This window comes from Patiria miniata, unplaced genomic scaffold, assembly GCF_015706575.1.
Source record: "Patiria miniata isolate m_02_andy unplaced genomic scaffold, ASM1570657v1 HiC_scaffold_7, whole genome shotgun sequence".
In the NCBI taxonomy this organism is placed as follows: Eukaryota; Metazoa; Echinodermata; class Asteroidea; order Valvatida; family Asterinidae; genus Patiria; species Patiria miniata.
The window spans coordinates 14,151,164-14,168,713 of NW_024037074.1; the positions used below are offsets into that span (position 1 = coordinate 14,151,164).

General features: G+C 39.7%; 2 protein-coding genes across 3 annotated transcripts in view; both read left to right on the plus strand.

Annotated features, from left to right (window-relative positions):
* Nucleotides 1-10,118, plus strand: part of LOC119744973 (putative aminopeptidase-2) — a 44,878-nt gene extending 34,760 nt beyond the window's left edge. The window contains exons 36-55 of the mRNA XM_038221197.1: nt 195-276; nt 538-677; nt 1,142-1,537; nt 1,698-1,974; nt 2,309-2,435; nt 2,574-2,728; nt 3,220-3,333; nt 3,665-3,796; nt 4,110-4,175; nt 4,382-4,447; nt 4,582-4,790; nt 5,413-5,507; nt 5,606-5,742; nt 6,015-6,218; nt 6,749-6,831; nt 7,049-7,162; nt 7,382-7,552; nt 7,934-8,074; nt 9,014-9,077; nt 9,282-10,118. Coding sequence (XP_038077125.1) covers nt 195-276; nt 538-677; nt 1,142-1,537; nt 1,698-1,974; nt 2,309-2,435; nt 2,574-2,728; nt 3,220-3,333; nt 3,665-3,796; nt 4,110-4,175; nt 4,382-4,447; nt 4,582-4,790; nt 5,413-5,507; nt 5,606-5,742; nt 6,015-6,218; nt 6,749-6,831; nt 7,049-7,162; nt 7,382-7,552; nt 7,934-8,074; nt 9,014-9,077; nt 9,282-9,431 — 2,923 coding nt within the window. The 3' untranslated portion in view covers nt 9,432-10,118. The remainder of the gene's footprint in view (nt 1-194; nt 277-537; nt 678-1,141; nt 1,538-1,697; nt 1,975-2,308; nt 2,436-2,573; nt 2,729-3,219; nt 3,334-3,664; nt 3,797-4,109; nt 4,176-4,381; nt 4,448-4,581; nt 4,791-5,412; nt 5,508-5,605; nt 5,743-6,014; nt 6,219-6,748; nt 6,832-7,048; nt 7,163-7,381; nt 7,553-7,933; nt 8,075-9,013; nt 9,078-9,281) is intronic.
* A 1,049-nt stretch (nt 10,119-11,167) lies between these two features.
* Nucleotides 11,168-17,550, plus strand: part of LOC119746033 (putative aminopeptidase-2) — a 31,411-nt gene continuing 25,028 nt past the window's right edge. Inside the window, exons 1-6 of one of the 2 annotated variants that reach the window (XM_038222790.1) lie at nt 11,168-11,343; nt 12,016-12,152; nt 12,899-13,336; nt 15,045-15,321; nt 15,655-15,781; nt 17,273-17,427. In XM_038222790.1, the coding sequence (XP_038078718.1) occupies nt 12,043-12,152; nt 12,899-13,336; nt 15,045-15,321; nt 15,655-15,781; nt 17,273-17,427 (1,107 nt within the window). In that variant the 5' untranslated portion in view covers nt 11,168-11,343; nt 12,016-12,042. Of the gene's footprint in view, nt 11,344-12,015; nt 12,153-12,898; nt 13,337-15,044; nt 15,322-15,654; nt 15,782-16,110; nt 16,242-17,272; nt 17,428-17,550 lie in introns of those variants that run through there. The other variant, XM_038222791.1, reaches the window with a different exon arrangement.

Genomic DNA, 17,550 nt, shown 5'->3' on the forward strand with positions numbered 1-17,550 from the left:
GGTTTCCTGACAGGGTTGGAAATTGTGTGTATTGTGAAGAAAGTTTCTTAAAAAAGCTCTGATCTGAACTTCAGGAAAAGAAAAAATGCTGAAAGAAAAATGGCGATCTTGACAAACTCTAAAATGAAACTAGAGCAGAAATTTATTCTGTTTTTACCACATCAGGTTTATTGTATGTTTTCTTTACATTTCAGGTATGGTGACATCGTGTTTGTCCTTGATTCACTCATCGGTAGTCTTTTGTCTAACTTCAACACGGAATTCGAACTACAAATGGTAATTTGTATTGTTTGATTTGATTGACAAAAGATGAATGGACTGCAAGACAACAAAATGTTCAGATGATTCTTGTCACTCTGCCATTGAAACACTTGTCCACATCATGGCACATTTGTGGAATTAGTTGTAAAATGTATGACCAACTGTACGCTTTAGATGCACTTTAAATGTTCAATTTAAACAAACTTTTGGGTGTTTATACTTTGTTGAGAAGATGGGACAGAAATGGATAGATTCAAATTGGATGGATTATTACAGGTGAAGCAGTTTATTGCAGACCACCCAGATCAAGGCTCAGGTGCACGACCATTTGCTGAAGCTGTAGCTGTCATTGAGACTAACATCCGATGGATCAACCTATACTACAAAGACGTAGCGGATTGGCTGAAAGAAGCTGTGTAAGTATTCAGCATCTGCTAAGAATCCAAGAGGTCTCTCAAATGCCCTCACTTCCTACTGATTGTCATGTGCATTGGCATTTTGGGCATCAAATTTTCATGATGTGCATCAGCTGTGCAGAATTTTGAAGAAGTTTCAAGGTACATGTGCGCGTATTTAGAACATTTGGTACACTGCGTGCACACATACCTGATGGCGTTGAATACACAGTTGTAATTTTCCTACGAAGATGGCTGTCTATGAGAGGGGTCTATTGCTGCCAAACAGTCAGTTTTTGCTAAGCATTCAGTTTCTTTTAAGCCAACAGCATAGTGTGGACCATCAATCCAGTGGCTATCCATCAGAGACCTTCCATATTAAAAACTGTAATTATGTTGACAATAATAGTCAAATCTCAAGATGTATGATTTAAACAGAAGGCCATTGTAGACACCTTATCCTTTTATCCAAATGTTTGTTGCAGCAAGGAACCGTGGGAAAGGAGTCGTCTACCAGACACCATCCTGCCCATCTCGTACGACCTCAAGATCCGAACAGACCTGACCAACTTTGTCTTCAATGGCTCTGTGGATATCTTAATTGAGTGTCTTAAAATGACAGACATCATTCTCATACATAGTGGTGGCTTAACCATCTCTGACAATGCAACTACACTAACACAGCAGGATGGTGGACCAGCCCCAAGATTTAAGTCTCCACCATGGCGGTATTATTACAACGATTATCTAGTGATGGAGCTAGACTCTCTCCTTGAAGCAGGCACTAAGTACTGGCTGCATCTTGACTTTACAAGCTTCTTGATTGATGGCTGGAGTGGTTATTACTTGAGTAGCTACGTCCCAAAATCTGGTGAGACAAGGTAAAGGTTTAAGTTGCGTAATAATAATAAGTTTGCTATCGTATTCGTTTTGCCAATTTTCAAATTTTAATCTGACCTTCATATTCTTGTATCATTGGTGGTTGCCAGTTGATTAGATGTGTTCCAGAGAAGATTATCTGATTCTTTTTTTTGTGTACAGGTACCTAGCAAGCACGTTATTTCCTCCGACCTTTGCTCGGGAGGCTTTCCCATGTTTTGATGAACCTGACATGAAAGCTACCTTTACTATCACCCTGGAGCATGAGCCTGAGTACCACGCCCTCTCCAACATGCCCAAGAGTCGTCCAGATCAGGAACTTGAGGACGGATGGATTAAAGCGACCTTTAAGAAAAGCGTTGTCATGTCAACGTACCTTGTCTGCTATATCATCAGTGATTTCAAGGCCAAGTTTTTGACCTCTCAAAATGGTGTGGAGGTAGGTGGCTGTATAAACATGCTTCTATAACTTCTAAGAAAAGCCAAATTATTAGGTTAATAATCATGCTGTAATTTAAAGGAAATTGTAATGATTTATATTGATTTTGAAAGGAAGCATTCATCTACTTTTGGAGAGGCATTATAGTCTTTAAACATGAGGGCCAGGCTTGAAAATAAATAAGGCAATATTTAGAGATAAAAGTGTGTTCTCCATCAACCTATCACCTTTGTTAATACTAATTGAAATAAAAATAATATCCACCTGTAAGGAACAAAATTGTTATTGACTTTTTAAGGGTTTCAGCAGAGAATTGTGTGTGTTTTTGTTACAGTTGGGTGTTTGGGCCCCGGAAGATCTTATGAACCAAACTCACTATGCTCTTCAAAAGGGAGTGGAAATTCTAGACTACTTCGATGACTTGTTTGGAATGGATGTCCAGTATCCAATAGCTAAATTAGGTAAGTCTGTTCCATTCAAGGTAAATATTTTATCCCTCATTACCTGTTGATGATTTACATTTTTGCCTGTACTTGCCATTGGAGTCAATTCCAAAAGTAGGTTTCTGACAAAACTCCCTTTATTTTTTTTTTTTGCAGATATGATTGCTTTGCCACACCTTGCTGCTGGAGCCATGGAGAATTGGGGTCTAATAACATATCCAAAGCGTAATCTCTTGTATGAGGCGGGAGTGTCATCTGAACGTTGGAAAGAAAGAGTGTGCACTTACATTGCGCATGAGTTAGCTCATCAGGTGGGTTATTGTTTGTATGTAACAGTAGTACAATGAAAAATCAGCAGTAATGATACAATGATCCTTTATTTTGAATGTTGGCAATGAACCCTCACTAAGAGTGCCATTTTAGCCTCACTGAGGGTGCCATTTTAGCCTCACTGAGGCTGCCTTTTTCACCTCAATGAGGGAGCTGTTTTTGCCTCACTGAGGGTGCTGTTTTTCACCTCATCGAGGGTGCTGTTTTTGCCTCACTGAGGATGTTGTTTTTCATCTTGCTGAGGGTGCCTTTTTGTCCTCTCTTAGGATGCCATTTTTCACCTCACTGAGCATGCCATTTTTCACCTCACTAAGCGTGACAGTTTGACCGAGATTGCTTTTTTCATGTCACTGAAGATGTCGTTTTCACCTCACTGAGTGTCGCCATTTTCCCCGCAGGTTTTCAAAACTTGATCAACCACAACATGCAACAATTGTGAACGGTATTTTTGTCATGTTATGTTTATTTGCAGTGGTTTGGTAACCTAGTGACAGCCAAATGGTGGGATTATGTGTGGTTGAATGAGGGCGTCGCTGGGTGGTTGGAGTATGTTGGAGCAGCGTATGCAGAACCAGACTGGAAATTGGTAAGGACACCTCTGTCTGACATCGATATTGTTGGTCTTACAAAGGTCAAACAAACTGAACAAAATTACCCAGGACATGTCGCGTCATTAGAATTTAACACATAAGGCAAAAGTGACGTCTCAGCAGGTTATTCTTTGGGAAAAAAATGACTTGCAAGACAATGCTGTTGATAAAAATCTTAGGCAATGCAACCATGAAGTGACAGAACATGAGTTTGAGAACATTAGAACCATAGTAGATGAAACTTCAGATCAGGTGAATGCCATTGACATTACATTTACAAATGGTTTGAAGAACTGAAATTACAGTGAATGTGACTTTAATTTACAGTGGGACAAGTTTGTTGTTTCTGAGGTTCATAAAGCGATGGAAACGGATGCATTGCCTACATCACGACCACTTGTCATCAAAAAGACAAGATATGGACTTTCTGACGCGTTCAGTCGAATAATTTATACAAAGGTTTGTGTTTTCATCCTTTTCAAATTTTATGGACAAGTTTTTTGAAATTGGAAGCGGCAAGATAGTCAGTGTACCCCATCAGTCTTGTTTTTTTGTGCATACACCTGTCTTTTCAGGTAATAGGAAACAACACCTTGTGATCGGACTATAACAAATATCAATCTAAATCAGCATCATCTAAGCGCCTTGAAAGTCATTTTGAAGGATTTGGTGCTATATAAAAATATCATTATTATTATTAATGTCTCCCACATGAATCTTTTTCTGAAGAATTCCTCTTAAGGCAAGAACAATTTGTCTTGTCCTATTACAGGGTTCATCACTGATGCGTATGGCAAGCAATTTCGTTGGTCAAGACACATTCTTAAGAGGCCTTAAGGTAAGTGCCAAGAGTACTACTAGTTCTATTTCTATTACAAACTTGTAAAACAATTTATTCTTCAGCCATTTGTCAAAGTTCTTTCTTGCCTTATTTCACTTTACTTGTTTACTTGTCATTTCTTTTTGTGTTACTTTCATTTAATAATGTTATTGTATCAGAAAGTAATGTATGTAATTAAGCTAACCATTTTGTTTGAATCTCAGTCATACCTCAGAGCTCTGCAGTATGGGAATGCTGAGAACAGTGACATGTGGTATCATGTGAACAAGGTAGGAAAGAACATATCTGTATTTCAATATTTGTACATGACTATTTTTATGTTTTCAGTTTTCCTAATTTGAATAAAGGAAGTAACTCACAACCAAACATTTTTTGTTTTGTTTTTTAACTATGTGACGTTTAGGCAATGGCAGAGGATGGTGTTGATCTTGGAGATGGAATAACTGACATGGCAACCGTCATGGACTCATGGACCAATCACATGGGCTTCCCCGTTGTCACGGTAACAAGGACATACTCTGGGCAAGCCAATAAGATCACTGCTTCAGCTACACAGAAGAGATTCCTAGCAGACCCGACTTCAGACACAACGTCAACATACCCAGACCTTGGGTGAGTTTATTAACCCTCCTAAACATACAAACATGCATTCTGTGCAAAGTAGTCCTTTCAGTCAAAATCAAGCAAATGACTGTTTTCAGCACTTAAATTTCCACATAAAGCAGGATTGACTGGCTGGGACTGTTTAGTAACTTGGTACAGCTTTGCTTTTACTTTGGGTAATTGATAAGCCAGCTGTGCCCCCGACTTGTCTGCTTTGTCTGTTCATTGTCTGTTGACTGAGTATGACTAGACACAGTGCTTGCTTGAAATACGATCTGACTGCCGGTGACTAGCCTTTGTTAAAAGTATAGTAGGAGAAGTGGAAGAAAATTTGAACTGTTATAGCTGGAGAGTTAAAAGATGGTCATAAGAACATGTAGGAAACATACTTTTTAGAACTGTCCGTCTAAACCCTAAACCAGTGTGCTTGATCTTTTCTAAAATTCCTTCCAAACCGTGATGACTCAGGACATATTATCTTTTTTCGGTAATCTTATCACCATTGTACAGTTTCTGCTATTTAGAAGGTTATTTATGTAACATTTCCCTTAAAACATTCTCTTGGGTACTCTTATAAAATCAACTCCCTTTTAACAGTTTCTTAATATGCATTTTGTTTATTAATTTGTAGATACGTATGGCACATTCCCTTGACTTTAACTGCTGGAGCTAATCCCAACTTGGCTAATCCTGAGCTTCGTTGGATGAGACCTGAAGATCAAACCAGTAAGTTTGTCTTCTTATGTCATGACCTTGACAACTGTCATGAATGGTGATACATATGCTTGCTCGTAACTCCATTTCTTGTTTATTTTGTTTACCAGCGGAAGTTGTCCTGCATGGTGCTGGTGGTGACAGTAACTGGTTTTTGGTCAACGTTAATCAGACAGGATTTTACAGGGTCAACTATGATGAGACAAACTGGGCCTTACTTAGTGCACAGCTACAGGCAGACCACATGGTATGTTTAATTGATTAAAATGGGTTTTATACTAAAAGTACCCAAAGTTTCTCCTGTACATGTGTCATGTGTGTACCCTCCTGTTCTGATGTAGCCCTGCTGTAAGTCCCTTGTCTTTATATCCCTACCAACGTCCCGCTGGCTGAATAAAAGACTTGATATCTGGATTGGATCTTATAGTCACCTATTACTGCAACCAAATAGTTTCTAGCTGTTGAAGCTTTTTGAAATGTAGAACTTTTAAAAGTTACATTGTTGTGTGATATCTGTAGGTGATTCCCATATCGAGTCGTTCAGCCCTCCTCTATGATGCCTTCAGCTTGGCCAGGGTTGGAGATCTTAGCCAGACCAAAGCATTGGATCTAACATCTTACTTGGATGAGGAAAGAGACTATATTCCTTGGGTTGCTTTCAAAAGAGTTGTGGAGTATGTCAGTGAGAATTTGGCCTTGGAGGATGCTAATGAGAAGTTTATGGTAAATACAGTTTCACTTTCATGCATGACTTTGTTTTGGCTTATTTACGGGGGTTGAGAATGGAGGGGCACAGGCCTCCCACTTGAGGCATTCCCCATCCCCCCTTACCTCCCCCCTCCTTCAGCATATGCAATGGGCAAAAATGAGCTTGTTTTATTGTGCATTGAACACCACCTCTGGATAGTAAGTCACCCTGAGTGCACACTTGCCTGCAAATTGGACACCAGTTGAAGTCACTTGTTTTACTAAGAAAACAAATCAAATTTAGACTTTACAACTAAAAGGATACAAGGCTTTCCTTTTTGTGCAATGTTGCACATCAGCTGTATGCCTGGAAAATTAAAACAATTGATTCATGGAAAAAATGGACAGGCAATTCATCTGTGATGGGCTTACTTGTTCATCATTATAGGTCAAACTATCTTTGCCTTGTCAGAAATGTCTACGACTTATGATTGGGTAAATTTATATATTCATTTGAAGATATCGTAACAAAGGGTTTTCGTTTTTTTTTCTCTTCGTTTGGTCAGGAGTATGTGAGGAGTAAAGTCAGCCCGATGTATGAGTACGTAGGCTGGGAAGATGGAGGTGATGATGATGATCATAATAAGGGGTGTGTGAACATTTTCATTATTTACAGTGGTAATATCATAGTCAGCAATGACACTTGAGTCCATGATCCTGATGAAGTGTACTATCAAACAGGTTAGAAGTACATGTAGGTTGAAGATTCCTGGGGCCATGAATGAAAGTATTTTTTTTTAATTTACAGATTGTTTGTGATTGTTGATATCCAATGTTTACATTTGATTTGTATTGTATGTATATAGGTTGGCTCGTGTTGAAATCATTGATATGGCTTGTAAGTACGGCAATGAGGACTGTGTGAGTAGAGCTGCCAGGATGTATGCAGATTGGATGATGACCAATAAAACAACCACTACGTGAGTCCATAATTAGCTGTCTATACCCTTCTAGTTTTAAGTCTTGATATGCAAACATTCAAATCAAGAGACTGTATATAACACTATTTTACTGCCATTTTTCCAACCATTGTGTGAAACAGTGACAATATGATCTATGCTTGTCTTTCCTGTTGTTCCTCGTCTGCTACAAATATTTTATGTAATCACTTAAATGTGAATGTTTTTTTTTTTTTTCAGGATTGCATCCGATCTTCAAAAGATGGTGTTCTGCACAGCCATCGCTGCAGGTGGACAGAAAGAATGGAACGCAGCCTACTCAGCTTATTATGATCCTAACATCGACTTCTCCCTCAGGAATATATTGGAAAAGGCCATGGGATGCAGCCAGAACAGAGAAATCTTGGAAACGTACAAACAATTTTGTCGAAAAAATTCCATCATCAATTTTGACGCAAAAGTTCCATCTGATCACTTTCTTGTTAAATGGATGTGAAGTGCTAAGTTTGGCTTATTTAGTTGTTTTTTTAAATTCAAGTAGCTCACATGTAGAATTAGAACCAGTGTCTGAGAGATGGAAAGTATTTGCCATTCTTGCAAGCCATCCCGAACAATCGCCCATCCCCTGCCTGTCAGAAAAAGATTGAAGAATCAGGAGGGTAACAGGTGTTTGACTGGAGGTGTGTAGGATGGTGTAAGCTTTTCCAGGTAAACATTTAGGGGTGGAATGAGGAATTTGCGATACTTCCACAAACAGATAAGTAATATTTCTGTCCTTTTCCCTCCTGTCAGATATCTGCGGACAGTTCTGAATTCCACCCTAGTGCCAAGCAGAGATGGTCGATACGTTATCTCAGCCATTGCTGGTAATCCAGTCGGAAGGACCATGGTGTGGAAACTTGTTGCAACTGAATGGGACTTCTTTAAGACTATGTAAGTTGAATATTAACTCTATCCAAGCTGTGTAGAACTAGGCATCCAGCCAGACCACCAAACGCCCATCTGATCTAAAATAAAAAAATCACAATACAGTAGTAATTGGGCTAACTATAAGTCTTATCATAACACCACACACTGATTCTGTATCTTGATTGGCCAAGAGTGAATCACATGGCATTGGCTATTTTTTGCTATCTTGCTGTGCACAGCTAAAAGCACTATACCCACAGCAACCAGTGCTATACATACATGACAACCGGTATTGTGGGCAAATGCATATGGATGTGTGCGTTGTGCTTATTATTCCCAAGCACTAGTGCTATAGAGCTGGGTTCAAACATTTCATGAAGGGGTTATTTGGAAAAACCCAAGTAAATTTTCAGCTAATTTCTTTTTCAAATAGAAGTATATCTGAATTGTTTTTAGATTAAATTCAACAGTTATATTTTAAAACCAAGCAGAATCTGTGGGAGAGGTGTTTTAAAACCAATATTGACTGCTTTATATCCTGGTATAGTAAAACCAGCCTCCCTCTGTGATCCATGCAACATTCTATTTTTCCTCGGCGTCACAGATGCACAACACCACACAAAGCAGTCAATATTTGTATACTATTGTTAGGTTATAATTGTCTTCCCTAAAACAGTTGATTTTTGAAACTATATTTTCTGAGAAATTTGGGCAAAGTGTCTTAGGCGCCTGGGGCGGATTTAATCTACCTTTGCAGCAGTAGCTATCCATTCAATTTGACAAGCCTCATGCATGTTCTTCATTATAAATATCAACAAGTAAATTTGTGTTGGTGCATCCTTCAATGGAAGGAGAAGAAAGGTACCTGCTAGATATCTTCCTGAGGATTTGAAATTGCTCTTGAAAAGGTAACATAAACTATTCAAAATGTATCAGTTTTTGAATTAATTTTTCCATTTAAAGGTATGGACTTCATGTGGTTAAAGTGGTGACTTCAGACTTGAACACCGAGGCCCAGCTTGAGCAGGTATGATTGATACATTTTTTCTTATGTATTTTATTATCTTTTCATCCATTCATAATATATTTTGTTTGTTTCATTTTTATTGATTTGCTTCATAATGATTCAGTTGTTATTTGTGGAGGAAAGAATGGACAGGGATCAGTGATGTAAAGGATAAACAATCTTTTTTACTTTTTCATTTTTTTCCTTTGGTTTTTAAACATAAAGGTGAAGCAATTCCAAGCAGACCATTATGAAGAAGGGAGGGATGTATATGACGCATTCGCCAAAGCAATCGCTGTAATAAGAGCTAATGTCCGATGGATGGATGGAAGCTATAACGATGTCGCTAATTGGCTCAAGAAGGTTGTGTATTAGGGTCTTTAACTCAGTCAACCTGAGCATTAACATGAGGCAAAAACATTTGTAGACAAGTGCGTTTTAAAACCGGAAAGTAAAATACTCTTTGAAAAGTTGAGGAATAAGCAGAAAATCCACTGATATGGAGTGAATGTTTGAAAAAAAATTAATATTCCAAACCATTCCCATTTTTTAACTGAGGGAGAAACTAACATTTGCATTTAAACCTTTCTCTTATTAGAAAGGTTATTAGTGAACCAGTCACTGTTTTATCACATCGATGGTTCTCGGAGGTCTGTTGAGTTGTTTATGATTTCAGTTATACGTACTATTTTCATTTGTGTTTTGCTAGTTTTTGTTGTGTTAGATAGTGTTTGCAGTTAGAATTGTAATCGTTTTGTTTAAATATTATGCTGTTTAAATTTACTTCAATTGTATTATTCGGATGTTTTTATAATCTAAGTGTTAATTTCAAAGTATTAGAAAAAGCATTTCCATACTTACAAATGTATGCGAATGAAACACATTAATTACAAAATTGTTGCTTGCTTCAAATTTAATCTTTTAAGTTGGTACCTTGCATGCAGTATTCTGCCTTTGTTTTGTTGCGAAATTTTAAGTATAGTAAACAATCGTTTGTTAATCTTTGTGTTTTACGGATCTGATGTAGTGGCCTTTCTTGAAATTAAAATGGATGTCATGATATGTTTCCTGAATTGAGTCTTTCTTAAAACAGTTAAAATATATCTTGAAATTCAGTAGCGTATTTAATGTCGACCTATCCCTTGAATTGAAACTTGATCATGAGGGGGCATCTGCACTTCTGTGAATATCCCAGTGTGCAAACGAGATTGCTGACTTTTGTTCACAATATTGCTTAAATTTCCGTTCAGCAACTGTCTCTCATGCTCAGTTTCGATGTATAATATGTAAATCCCCCGTTGAATTACTTAACGAACAAAACTTCATATACCAATGGGCAGTTAAACTCCGATAAAAGAGCGTCACTCCATCGATAAGTAAGGAATGTTTGTCATCGGTAAACATAAAAAATTGCCCTTTTGAAGGATTAACACGGTTATTTATTAACCAAATATAAACATGGAATACCTGGCACAGGCTTGGTACACGAGGGACCTTCAAATAAAACCCAGAGGGTTTCCCATGGCTCCATGCCCAGATCAAATTTAGTGCAAGATAAGTGTTTTACCAGCATATCCCAAATTGAACTTTATGAATACAAAAACCACCTTTGTGGGATGCCACTTATCCGCGCGACAGATTAAAGGGATATACAGGGGGCTCAGCAGATATGGAGCCTGGAAAATAACAATGACCGTTGTCTGCCGCAAAAAAGGTAGATCCCCTGAATATATTTCAATCATACCAATTAAGACATGTTATGAGATAATGAAGACTGGGACCAAATCACCACGTTCTCAATTCTTCAACCTCGAGCAGGTGCAGATTTTGATACCATCAGATCGCGCGTTGTGAATTAAGTCACCAAAGTAGTACAGTCTGTATATGTTGCTTTCTGTGGAGCTTTTAAAAAAAATAGGCCATAACCCATAGGTTATTTAATTTTAGAGTGAAAATCAATTATCGCTGGCGTAAAGACGATTTTGTAATACACGGCGATACGTAAATGTGTTGTGCCTCTTTAATGTAAACTTTATGACGATAAGAGGTTTAAGTTCTGTGACCGTTACAGGTGTACGACATGACTACCTTTATCTGATTTTATCTTATCAGCCATAAAACACATCTAGTATAAAGACCACGTTGACAGGGTCGGCTTTTTATAAGCACGTACCCTTTCTGAATTGACCCTAATAATAAGCCCGACAATTGTAAGCAGCCAGCAGTTTGGGGTTAGTGTTCAGTGGGGAGAACGTCCAGGAATTCATACGCCAGCTGTATGACTCTGGTGAGTTACCTTTCTATGATTTTATTTTAGTATGCCCAAGTGCTATACTGTAGTTGATGCAGTATGATGTGGAACATTGACAAAGCTTTCGGTCCACGAACGGTGTTTTGTACTATATGACAAAGTAAGCTGCAATGAAGATGTTTACTGCTACGCCAGTGTGCAGTCAAGAATAGCCCCCCCCCCATAAAACGAAGTTAGTAGGAAGGTATTTGTGTTGATTTCACGTAAATTAAAAGATGGGCGAATCCCTTAAAAACCCAACAATGACGAGCGTCGTGTGGGCCGGGGGCGGGGGGGGGGGGGGCGGCAAGGGGAGTTGGGCTCTTTCCCAACCCGTCCCGGCGGAAATACTACCCAAAAATAAAACACGGAAAAGAAAATAAAACAGACAAGACGTACATCACTCACTAACAGTACCGCCATATGCGAAATTAGAATTCTTGTCCGCTTTGAGGAGCGTTCCAGCCCCCTGAGTCACATGCTAACCGAGCGGCCTTGCAATTGTGACCTCGGAGAAATTCCTGGATACCTCACAACAGGGAGCTGTCTGTCGAAAACTTGGGCGCCAGTTATGTTATGGAATATAAAAACGACAAAACAAAACAAATCTGTAGGGAAACTCGAAAGAGGCAGACTAAAAATAATTGATTACTTGTTAATTTCTTGCAGATGACGTAATAATCATTTCCTACCAACATGGGAAAGTACGTCGTCACAAAACAGTCAGCGATCCTGCTACTCCTGGCATTTTTGCTTGCGGCAGCATTGGTTGGACTTTTGTGTGGTCTTCTACCAAAGTGCGAAATGTAAGTACAGCTAATGAACTTAAGCCAAACCGTTCTTGTCACTTGACATCTATATATATTTTCATAATTAATTCCAGTCGGAAAACATACCAAACAATAAAATCAAGTTTGCAATTTGTCGATAAAACAATTTCATTAGTTAGCCACCGGTATGCGCGTCTCAAAATACCCGCAACTTTTTTTGCGCGGCTCTCGGCGTCGGCGCGGAAACCGTGCCATTATTGACATGTATACACATTTTGTGTACCATTTTAAAGCTTGGATCTGAACGTTATTCCTTGCGAATATTGGTTTGGTATTTAAAAGAGTTTTAAAACTACTGTGTTCAAATAGGCATGTCGAAAACAAAGTCTACCAATTCCAAGGAATATCCATGATACGGTACGTCAGATTCAGGCTCCGATCACGTCAACAAGCTGTTGAAATAACAAACAGAACTTGAAGTTGAAACGAAGAGAAATTGAAGACGAACAATTTCAAAACCCTTTTGAAAATCACACCAATACTTATAAAGTTAAGATTCCAAGCTTTAAAATCGTATAAAAACGGCTTTCTGCGGCGGCGCTTGAGCCTCACAAAAAATATTACGAGTATCATGAACGCACGGCTGTATATAGGCTTATTTTCATTTGCGATAATTGCTGTTGGGATTTCGAGACCTGACGCCCTCTGTTGTTTGTAATGTTGCTCAATTGTGCAGTCTCCATTCCTCCTCTTTCTTTACTATTTCTTTCAAATTCGTATAGAGAGTATGTTCCGCCAGATCCTGTCACACCAGATTTTACCAAGCAGCCGTGGGAGTCGACACGGCTACCCGAGACCCTGCGACCCATCTCCTATGATCTCAAAGTCAGAACCGATCTGACTAACTCCATCTTCACCGGTTCCGTCAGTGTCTTGGTAGAATGCTTGCAAGACACTAACGTCATACTGATTCACAGTAAGGAACTAGTCATCAGCGAAGGGAAGACAACCTTGACACGACAAGGTAGCGGGACCAAGGCTCCTGAGTTGGCTAAAGATCCGTGGCTGTATACAGATAATCAGTTTGCTGTGATCGAACTGAGTGGCGTGCTTGATAAAGGAGCGCAATATCGGCTGTATATGGAGTTCCAAGGACCGTTGAAGAATGACTTACTGGGCTACTACAAGATGTCCTACAAGACTGCCTCCGGAGAGGAAAAGTAAGGACAATAATTTAATCAAGAATAATAAACTCGCTTGGTAAATGGGGAAAAATATATGACATTATACACTTGGCACTGCTTTAACCAACGGCGGATCGGGGGGGGGGGGGGGGCGGGGAGGAGAGCCACTTTTTTTTTACGTGGCGTCGCAAAAGGCAGCCATTGCGTACACCATCATCTTTTGCTTAAAAAAAATGTTAAAGTGATCATAAATTGCCTCAGACCGCACATTAAAGCATCCAAACATTTCCCGGGCCATAAGTGGGCCGCCGAACCCCACGCCGTCAATTTTTGAAACACCTTTTTTTCGGGAGCAAAGTTTGTTTGGGCCCCCAAAAAGTGTGCTCTGGATCCGCCCTTGGCAGAATTTGGTAATCTTTGTCTTGATGAGTATATCTGATGGGCAAGCCGCAGTATTTGACCACGCCCATGATAACATAAAACTGCAGTACTGTTAGGCCCAAAAAAAATTACTCGGTCTCTGGTCAGCGCGCGCGTCGATTTTAATCATGCGCGTCAACCTTTTTTTTCTTCAAATTAACACGGAAGCTACAACAGCGCCATCTATTGCCGCACCTCCTCAAATGTTTGTACCAAGGAGCACCAATGAGTGGGGAAATTGCACCAAGGCAAATGATAAAGGGCACCAAGGCAAATTAGGGAGGACACCAATGTATTATGAGGACACAAAAAAGGAAAATAATACCCACCTTGTCTGTACAATTCAAGCTTGAAAAAAAAGTCACCCCCCCCCAAAAAAAAAACCGCGTCGCCGATTTTTTTTTTTGGCCTTAGTGTAGTTGTTCGTTATCATACACGCTTTTGCTAATTAGGTCAATTTTGTAGCTCGTTTTGTACGGTACGGTACTTGTAAAGTAAATCCAAACGAAAACCGGGACTAAAGGAGTGGAAAGTGTTTTGTCTGTCTCAAATGTGCAATGAAATTATTTGAATGATCCCTGATCCCTGAGTAGTACCACCAGGTACCACAGAGCTATGAATAACAACAAATATTTTAAGTTTTTTAAAGTGGGTGAGAAACTTGCCCCAATTCATATTATTTGCAAGGTTGTTATTGACATTACACTCAGCACTTCGTATTTACACACATCTTACACTTAGTTCTCTCAACGGTTGTTTGTGCATGGTTTATGACACAGCCTTTATTAATTGTGCGCAGCCATTAGAAGATTTTATTCCGTTTTTATAGGTCCTATATTTCAACTTTTTATCGTGTTTATACAAGAATTGTGTTTACACGAACTTGACTTTTGTACTGGTTTTGTATGTTGACACTGGCGGACAAATTTCGGCACACTGACAATAAAGTGCTGATAAGATGATATGTCACGTACATCAACATCATATCGCATTTCTTAGCTTAGTTGGCAGAAAAGGTTTCATTCAAATATTCGCTGCATAAGGCTTTCCATTTACTTTGTTGAAGTCAAATAAAAACTGATAATAAATGAGTTAATTTTCTCCCCTCCTAAGCATCAATAAACGAAATTTCATTGTCTCAAATAGGTAAAGTACGTCCAGTTTAGAAAACTAGCCAATAGCCCGCCAACTGAAACGTGCTCTTTTTGTTTGAAAACAAATATCGCGTAATTACAAATTCTCTTTTGTCGCAATAATTTTTAAGATTCTGCATATACCATCACCATTTTTCTAAACGTGCGTACTCGATTGATTATCTTCACAGGTTTTTAGCGAGTACATTTTTTGATCCGGTCGATGCCCGTAAGGCTTTCCCGTGTTTTGACGAACCTGCCTTAAAAGCGACCTTCACTATCACATTGGAGCACCAATCCCAGTATAAAGCCTTAGCCAACATGCCCAAGAGTCGTCCAGATGAACAACTGGAAGATGGATGGATTAGAGCAACTTTCGAAGAGAGCGTTGTCATGCCAACGTATCTCGTCTGCTACGTCGTTAGTGAGTTCAAGGCAAAGTATAATACCACGGCTAATGGCGTAGAGGTTAGTAATAACATTTTATTTATTTATTTTTAATTAATGGAATTTTAGTATTGATCATATTTTGTCATTGAGATCGGAGATTTCGTGATTGTTTTGATATAGAATTCATATTTGTTTCCAATTCAACTGTAAAATGTGTGATCCGTCATTTTGCAATCCATGACCCTCAAGTAATCGAGAAACAAATATCACTAAAGATCACCAATATTATTTGTTGCGGAATCACGTCGTCAGTTGATGACCTAATTTTCGAGTTAATCAATTCAAAGATATAATAAAATAATAATAAAACAAATCGTCCTTTTGGTGAAGTGAAAATTTGGTTTTTTTTAGTTTGCCGTGTGGGCTCAGGAAGATTTCTACGATCAAGTTGACTATGCGCTGGATCGGGGAGTGGCGATATTGGATTACTTTGATGGATTGTACGGAGACGAGAATAAATATCCTCTTCCTAAAATGGGTGAGTTCCGTGTTCTGACGTTGAATGCCAGTAACAAAGATAGATCCCATTCTTTGCACCTTAAAGACTAGGGGAAAATGTTCTTTTTAAATAGAAACCTAGTGTGTTTACTTGATGCAGCGCTGCGACCGAGTCTACCTAGGCTATGTATTTAAACCCTTGCGGATACAGGGCTCCGTGGATAGCGGGGGATTACGTCTGCCTGCGATCACCGTATTTACGCCGTGGTGCCGACAGAATCACCCGTATTTTTGTTATAGCGCCCTCGGCTTTTTGTGGCTGATGATAGAGATATCCTGATGAGGGCGCCCTTCAAACTTTGCCGTGCGGGTGCTGTTTACACGGGCTCATCGTCTGCAATGTCTTTTGACTTTTTTGTGTTAATATTTGCGACATTTAAGATATTTCGTAATGAAATGACACGGAATATGCCGTCATACAAGGGGGAAGATCTCTCAGGGTATGTTATTTCCAGAATTTTTTGTTTATGAGCTTTACCCGTGACGTGATATGTAGTGACTGTACTGTCAATGACTGTACTCTGTAGTATTACATTTTTAGCAATAGCATAGCCTATAGGCCCTAGGTAAGTTCAAACTTCAAGACACAAAAATATTATATTTTTCTGTCTGTAGATTCCAGACCAGGGTCCTAAAAATGTAACTACATGCACATACTACCAAATACATTGTGTGGTAGTCGTAACAGAGATCACGGTACAACTATAGAATGCAGGGCCAGTACACTCTACATCCGCGCCTCCGTACGGCTGCATGGAGGCGTGGAGCCGTGGAGCTGCAGTCGACCTACCTCCGAGAATTGCGGCCTCTAAGCTATGGACGCGCATCTCTGTGACTTCGCGACTCCGCCACTCCAGTACCCCGCGTCTCTGCGACTCCGCGTCTCTGCGACTGCGCGACCCCGCGCCTCCGCGACTCCAGTGCCCCGTCGCCCACCCTTCCTTTTCGAGGAAATTAAAAATGGATATGGATGCTTCGTTCTCAAAAAAATACCGCCGAGAATTGCGACCTCTATCGGCGCGCATCTCTGCGACTCCGCGCCTCCGCGACTCCAGTGCCCTGCGACTCTGCGATCCGTGGCTCCGTGCCCCGACACATTTACAAGCGCGCCCTCTCTTCCGATCATTGATGAGAAGACAAGTGCATTCTCTGTACTTAGCACTTTTTGCAGGTTTGCATATTATTATATTGTAGCCTATTACTCCTATCCTCACATCGCCGGCCTCGATCCACGCCTCCAAGCAGAAAAAAAAACCTTGCTCCGGCGTGGCCCTGCATTCTATAGTTTCTCCGAGATCATATCCAATTACGCTTGCACGGCACCGGCGTGAAGTCAAACTGGATGATGATGCCTAGCGGCGATATCCAGTCAAGTTTCTGAGATTCTGAGATTCTGAGATTCTGAGAATTACACTATATCATGGCTTCGTGCATGTGTTGTCTTTGACTGCAACTCCAATTCTTTTTCCAGACATGATCGCTTTGCCAGACTTCACAGCTGGTGCTATGGAGAACTGGGGACTGATAACGTATCGTGAGAGCGCCCTCTTGTACAAGGAAGGAGTGTCATCAGAAAGTCAAAAACAACGAGTTTGCACCATCATTGCTCATGAGTTGGCTCATCAGGTACAACAAATCCCTTTCAAACAAAAAGTACATGTAGGGGTTTATGGCATCTTAGGCATTGTGTAACCCTTTAAGATTCCTGCATTCAATCAAAGCTCATACTTTGTAAACACAACGTGTGAG